The 7,350-nt window shown below is 41.3% G+C and overlaps 1 protein-coding gene across 1 annotated transcript; it reads left to right on the top strand.

The window, feature by feature from the left end:
- On the top strand, nucleotides 1–6,768 carry LOC311111655 (CMP-N-acetylneuraminate-beta-galactosamide-alpha-2,3-sialyltransferase 1-like). Its single transcript, XM_084154439.1, has 6 exons — nucleotides 1–364; nucleotides 2,048–2,229; nucleotides 3,270–3,452; nucleotides 3,750–3,795; nucleotides 5,055–5,174; nucleotides 6,492–6,768. The coding sequence occupies exons 1-6, from the start codon at nucleotides 104–106 to the stop codon at nucleotides 6,594–6,596; spliced, it is 897 nt and encodes a 298-aa protein (XP_084010565.1). The 5' UTR covers nucleotides 1–103; the 3' UTR covers nucleotides 6,597–6,768.
- Nucleotides 6,769–7,350: the final 582 nt, after the last annotated feature.

Genomic DNA, 7,350 nt, shown 5'->3' with positions numbered 1-7,350 from the left:
GAGTTCCGAGTTCCCAGATGTTGTGAAAGCAGCATTAATATTAGGGGCGTTTTCACATTATGGATCTCTTCACAGGTGGTGAGGATTCTGTGCCACCCACAAAATGAATATCTTCAGGATTAGAAAAGGTTTTCTAACCACCGTTCTACTCTGCTTCACTACTATAGTTGTGTTTTATTCTGGACAGCAATCCTCCAATTCACTTGTGGATTTTGTTACAAATGCCCTTCGGCCGTTAGACGGGATCTTCTCTCCACAGCCGGACGATGACCCATGGTTTCAGAAGTGCTTCATCAGATCTATCAAACCATTTCTGACGAGAGAGAACAAGAAACTCTCCAATGATACCAGAACGTGGTGGCGGGTAGGCTATATATTTTTTATTTATTAACATATATATTTTCCATTATGTTAAAACAAAAAGGCATAACAAACATTGGATAAATAAAATCATTTATAGCGCAAGTCCAATGCATTCAGTAATAGGCCTATCATTTATTGAATGTATAGCCTATACACAGACCCTAGCAACAACAAACAGCCTACTATGCTTGTTGAGTCAACTGTTAAAAGAGAACCAATTAGAAAAATAAGACACCGTCCACCCCATCTCACCAGAGTAGCCTGTGGCGGGAAATGATTGATTATTCAAAACTTTATTGCACTAGCTTACCCCATCTGTAAAGAACAACCCCACTGGGCACCGACATCATTTCAACATCAACTTTTGATTTACATTTTGGTTGAGCTGTCAACTAACGTGAAATCAACCATACATTAAACCATGTCATTGGATTTAGGTTAAAAGTTGGGTGAAGAAGACGACATTCCCTTACATTAATGACTTTATGCAAATCCAATCAATTTTCCATGTTGATTCAAGGTCATCATATAGATTTGTTTTGTTGAAATTATGTGGAAACAACATTTATTCAAACAGTTTTTGTCCAGTGGGATTGATCAACTGTCACAGTAGCCTCCAATGTAGATTAGCCTATTAACGTTCCTGTTGCTCAATGAATGTCCCAAACACTCACTACCACTATACATTGAAATGTTCATTATTTTCTTAAGGTAAGCACCTTTTTTAATAGCCTACTGTTGCATGTTTATTTTCTCATGAGGTGTTTATATGAGGGAGTTTAATTCAGAATGAACTTTTATTGGATGGGTTTAGGCTGTGTGAATGAGTGAGCCCTTCACTACAAGGGCATTGTTTTAATGTATTGCTTATCTATTGGACAAAACAAGTTGTATGCAGAATTCCTTTCATTTTAACCATTCATCATTCCAGGCAATACTATAGCTACAATGTCAATTGTGCCTCTTCCCTGTTAATTGGGTGTGCATCCTGATTGGCTGGTTAATTGAACACTGTCCCTCTGACCCAATTATTGAATGAACTGGTGTGTTATTGCTTGACAGATCATTGTGGGTGTAAGGTGGCTGCATTTAGAAAGGCAGCCCAATTCATATTTTTTTTTTTACTAATTAGTCTTTTGACCAATCAGTTTAGCGCCGAAAAAGATCTGATGTGAAATTATCCGATTTTATTGGTCAAACTACACAGTGGAACAAAGATCAGAATTGGGCTGCCTGTGTGAATGCAGCCTGGTTTTGCTTGGTTTATCCTGGCCTTTTATTTCACACTTTACTTCTGTTTGTTTTTAAGCCTTTTAAAGTGATTGCGTAAGGCCAGCTCCTTCACAGGCTGCAATACAATCGTGGTCACTGACAACTGACTAACTGATTGCTATTGTAGTCAACAATAACCTGTTTTTCTGGACAGGGACAATGACCAATCCAAACATAAGTCTCAGTATACTGAGAAATGATGCATTGCACCAGATTTAACAGCTCATTTCCCTCTGCAGGTGAACATGAAAACATGATATACAATCACACAATATACGTACATCAGATTTGACTAGTGTGTGAGGGTTTGGGCTGATGTCATCTGCTTTGTGCTGCTTGACCATTGTTCTGTATTTATTGGTGTTTTATGTCTTGGCTGGCGCAATCAAATAAAGTACCATCTTATCACCAGAAAATGCAGAATGACCGTAGCACAGCCAACTTCAGCGAGGTGGTGGAGAAGTTGTTCCAGGTCATCCCCGACGCTGACCTCTACCCTGAGCGCCATGGGACCTGTGCTGTGGTGGGGAACTCTGGGAACCTCAAACGCTCCCGCTATGGAGCCGTCATCGACTCCAGTGACATCATCATAAGGTAGGCCAACAGAGGGTGTTGACAGAGGGCGCCCTTGCCACAAAGCCTGGTTTAGCGTTGGCAGTGCCATTGAAGACTTATGCCATTTTGAATTGGTCAACTGGGTGGGACTTCCTATGGGTTAAGGAAGGATCACAGGATTCCATACGGCAGGGCAGTGCGCATACCTTTTAGGGGGCAGGTGCTCAAAATGGGAAAAAAGGGCACCCACCGGTAACTGCCCGTCTTTCTGCTGCGCGTCGGCGATCAGCCAACCAGGCCGAATATTATGTAAATCAAACGTTATGCTGCTGTGGCAGCACTGTTGACATTTTAAACTAGGTAGCTTACGACACACACTCAACTGGTGACCGCATCTCAAACCAGGCACGTTCGGCTCCGTACAGGGCAGACCAGGGGTCGGGGTGGCGAACTTGAAGATGTCACATCAACTTGGGGGGGCAGTGTGTTCAGAACAACAATGACAAAACAATAGAATTTATACCACCACCCAAAAGGCCACTTGGCAAGTGGGAGGGAAAAGGGACAGGTCCTCAGACACAGGTAGAACCCTATCTGTGTACGTGCCTGCCAACCACGTCAGCAGGAGGGATCAGCCAATTCATTAACGGCTGTGTCCCAATTATCCCCACTAGCTCAAAGTGTGCACTTGTTCACTTCCCTTCCCTGATTTGAAAGGAAATGACTATATAAGAAATATGGTGGAACTCCCACTAGCTAACCCAGGCCTCCACCAATCCAATGCTTTTAGATTTGTGGGAAGTAGGGAACGACTGTACGCTCCAGTAGAAAGGAGCAAACCTTCCATAGCTGCAGGTGGCAGTAAATCACCAACCTTGGCTTTATGCCTGTACACACAGCACCACTCCAGATAGAGGTATGCACCATTTGTTTGTTTACTGACTGCCAATAAACTCATAGAAGTTGAAGAAGAAATCAACTACTTAAAATAAAGAGAGCCCTCAATGGCGCTACCCATGCGGTCACTATGAGCTTTGAAATATTGCAGTCATGGTATGAATTCCTGCTGTGTTGTCCAGAATGAACATGGCTCTTACCTCTGGCTATGAGGAGGATGTTGGGAACCGGACCACGTATCACGTCATGTACCCAGAGAGTGCCATAGATCTGGACAACGCCACTAGGTTCCTGCTGATCCCTTTCAAGACTCTGGACCTTCAGTGGCTACCAGGCGCCGTGACCACTGGGACTAACATCACTTTGTGAGTAACAACTTATTGTGGACTCTTCTGATTAGTTATAACAGTGTTTCTCAACACCGGTCCTCCAGTTCCCCCAGCGGCACATGTTGTTGTTGTTGTATCCCCGGACAAAAACACCTGATTCAACTAATTGAGGGCTTGATGATTAGTTGACAGGTTGAATCAGGTGTGCTTGTCCAGGGGCTACAACAAACATGTGTGCTGTTGGGGGGACTGGAGTGGGAAACACCATGCATTTTTCTAAGATAACATAGCTAGCACTTCCTAGATGAAATTAAGTCTTATTTTATTCAACAGCTCATATTTACCTCTTAGACAGAAGATAAAGGCCAACAAAGATTTGGTGAGTCACCTTGTTAATTTATTATGGTTACAATACAGCTACAGAGTCAATGACATCTAATTCATGATCTTTTATACTGTCTCTTGGACAGTAGGTCTGCTTGGAATTGAGGATGTGTGGTATGGGCAGAGCCATGTAAATATAAAAACATTTTTTTAAACAGTTAAATATATGGTTATAGGAGGTTCCCTAATAAAAAGCATGAGCTGGCGCACACCCAGGGAACATTATTTTATGTAGAAGGTGCTGACTAACGGTGAATAAACTGTAAGCTGTAAAAACAAATAAAGGGAGTTGCACACTCTATGTATAAACTCTATGTATAAACTCCCAGTCATTTACTGGGAAAGAAACCACCAATGTTTTGGCATCACTGTGCCTTCTTCAGGGTAATGTCATGAATGCTTGAACCAGGTTATGGAGACAAACAGTGCAATTAGTGCAACCAATGACAATAGTGATGGGTGTGTCGTTAATTGCTAGGTTAATCAGAATGAATTAAGCGAAACTGTTAAAAGACAATAGTCCACAGCGTATTGCATATATTATGCCATTGTTATCATCAGCATCAACATACATTGTTTCATTTAATATCACATATATATATTTAAATATTTCCAATTTCATTAACTGTTTTTGTTACATGTAATCTTTTGGTTCAACCATAATGCATAATAAGCATCATCAACAGGGGGACACACATTGGGTGTACGCTGATAAGCTGTGGAAAGAATACATTCATTTCCAAGACCTGTTAACAAAAATATATAATTGGTCATAAAAAGGGCCTGAGATCAAAGTCAATATTCAGACCACTAGGGGGGGGGGGGGTCAATGTTTTTACAGGTGGTTTTCTAACAAAGGAGGTGGTGATGTCAGACATAATTTAAATGTTTAGTCATTTAGCAGACGCTCTTATCCAGAGCAACTTAGTTTGTGAGTGCATACATTTTCATACTGGTCCCCCGTGGGAATCGAACCCACAACCCTGGCGTTGCAAGCGTAGTGCTCTACCAACTGAGCTACACGGGACATTTGTATTATTATTTGCCTAAGGGCAAATCTGTCATTACAAGTCATAGTTTGAGACAGCATCAGAATGGGAGTGTACTAAAAGTGCATAATTGCATCTGATCTCAGACACAATATCAAACTAACAAAGTTACTTCTCAAATTTGATGCATCACAATAGACATCATTCCTATTTTTCTAATTCAATCAGGTTGATAGACATGTAATGTGCAATGTATTCCATGCAGGTATTGGTTCTGAATCCTGTGTTTATGAAATATGTTCATGAATCCTGGCTTGACAATCAAGGAAAATACCCCTCCACCGGATTCATGGCTTTGATATTGGCCCTACACATCTGTGACGAGGTACGACCTATAGATATCAACAGATACAACAACACCAAGGCACCATGGGGGCTGTAAAGAGAGACACTCTAACACGCAGTAATGTTGTGGTTATCTATCAATCAATCAATCACATTTTATTTATAAAGCCCTTTTTACATCCGCAGATGTACAGAAACCCAGCCTAAAACCCCAAACAGCAAGCAATGCAGATGTAGAAGCACGGTGACTAGGAAAAAACTCCCTAGAAAGGCAGAAACCTAGAGAGGAACCAGGCTCTGAGGGGTGGCCAGTCCCGGGTGGAGATTATAACAGTACATGGCCATTAAGGCCAGATTTTTCTCCAAGATATTCATAGATGACCAGCAGGGTCAAATAATAATCACAGTGGTTGTAGAGGTTGCAACAGGGAGAGAGAGTTGAAAATGGCAGGTCTGGGACAAGGTAGCACGTCCGGTGAACAGGTCAGGGTTCCATAGCTGCAGGCACTGTGGATTTTATATTGTACATTAGTAATATTAGAGTAATAATATCTTCAATTAGGCAGCTAATGAGGATCCTAATAAATACTAAATATCAACACGCTCTGCTAGGAATGTAGATAGGAGTGTACTTTCTCACCTCCCTACACTACACACTGTGTACTACACACTATACACACTGTATACGATACACTGTGTACTACACACGATACACACTGTATACGATACACTGTATACTACACACGATACACACTGTACTACACACGATACACACTGTATACAATACACACTGTATACTACACACTGTGTACTACACACTGTATACTACACACTGTGTACTACACACGATACACACAATACACACTGTATACTACATACTGTGTACTACACACGATACACACTGTATACTACACACTGTGTACTACACATGATACACACTGTATACGATACACACTGTATACTACACACGAAACACACTGTATACAATAAACACTGTATACTACACACTGTGTACTACACACGATACACACTGTATACTACACACTGTATACTACACACTGTGTACTACACACGATACACACTGTATACTACACACTGTGTACTACACATGATACACACTGTGTACTACACACGATACACACTGTATACTACACACAATTGCAGTGCAGGAAACCAACCCTGACACCTAATGGATTTACATAGCATAGCTCTGACAATATGTGGTATCGTCACACATTACTGGCCCAAATCATGTAGGTGTATAGACTGCGTACACAATATACCACATTGCCATAAATAAAACTTTTTGGTAAACATTTTATTAAACTAACTCTCTAAACACTTATTTCCAATGCAGGTGAATGTGTATGGATTTGGGGAAGACAAAGATGGGAACTGGCACCACTACTGGGAAACCCTAACCAATAGAAAACTCAGAACTGGACTACACAATGGAAGCTGAGTACAACGTCACCGTGAAGCTCTCGGAAATACACAAACTACAGATACATAAGGGATTTCACTAATATTTCATAAAGATAATTTCCCTTCCAGCTGTATATGCTATAAAGAGCTTTTTAATAAAGAGGTGTATTCAAATAGGTGTTAGCCTATTGTCTACATTGCACAGCATGTACATACTCTAATACCTTATCCTTTTATCTGCACTACAGTTTTTGGTTTTGCATGAACTTGAACAATGGGGGGGGGGCCATACTTGTGAAATTTGCTTAGACCATGGTTTAACCATTTGGTCTAAAATGGCTAGCTGCTAGCTTTTCTCATAGGCCAACCTGGCCAAATTAGCCACGATGCTGAGTACACCAGCTGAGCAAATAATTATATCCGGTAACAAATTCCGTCTCAGCCAATTTAAAGTTGACGTGACCCATCGCTTCTTTTTCACTAAAGCATCCTTACCCGGATTCCCGTTTAAGAGACAGGTTTAAGCCTGCTTGACAGAGACTAAGCTACTAGCCATCAAGCTAACGAAGTTGGTACCAGATGAGTTTTGCAACGGAAACCTCTTTGTCTGGAGAACTAAATGAACGGTTCCAGCGCTGTAGGAGCTGTATCTATTACGCTTTGTTTCGGGACAAATCGGATCACTCGGAGTTCCAATGTGGCAATTTGTTTACTTGCAGAGAATTATAGTCTTGAGGTGGCTTCCTTGATCACACAGGTCACCTGCCTACGTAAGAACTGTGGAAAATGCA

The sequence above is a fragment of the Coregonus lavaretus genome (assembly GCF_964263955.1).
Source record: "Coregonus lavaretus genome assembly, chromosome: 37".
Lineage (NCBI taxonomy): Eukaryota > Metazoa > Chordata > Actinopteri > Salmoniformes > Salmonidae > Coregonus > Coregonus lavaretus.
This window is presented reverse-complemented; position numbering and strand designations above follow the sequence as displayed.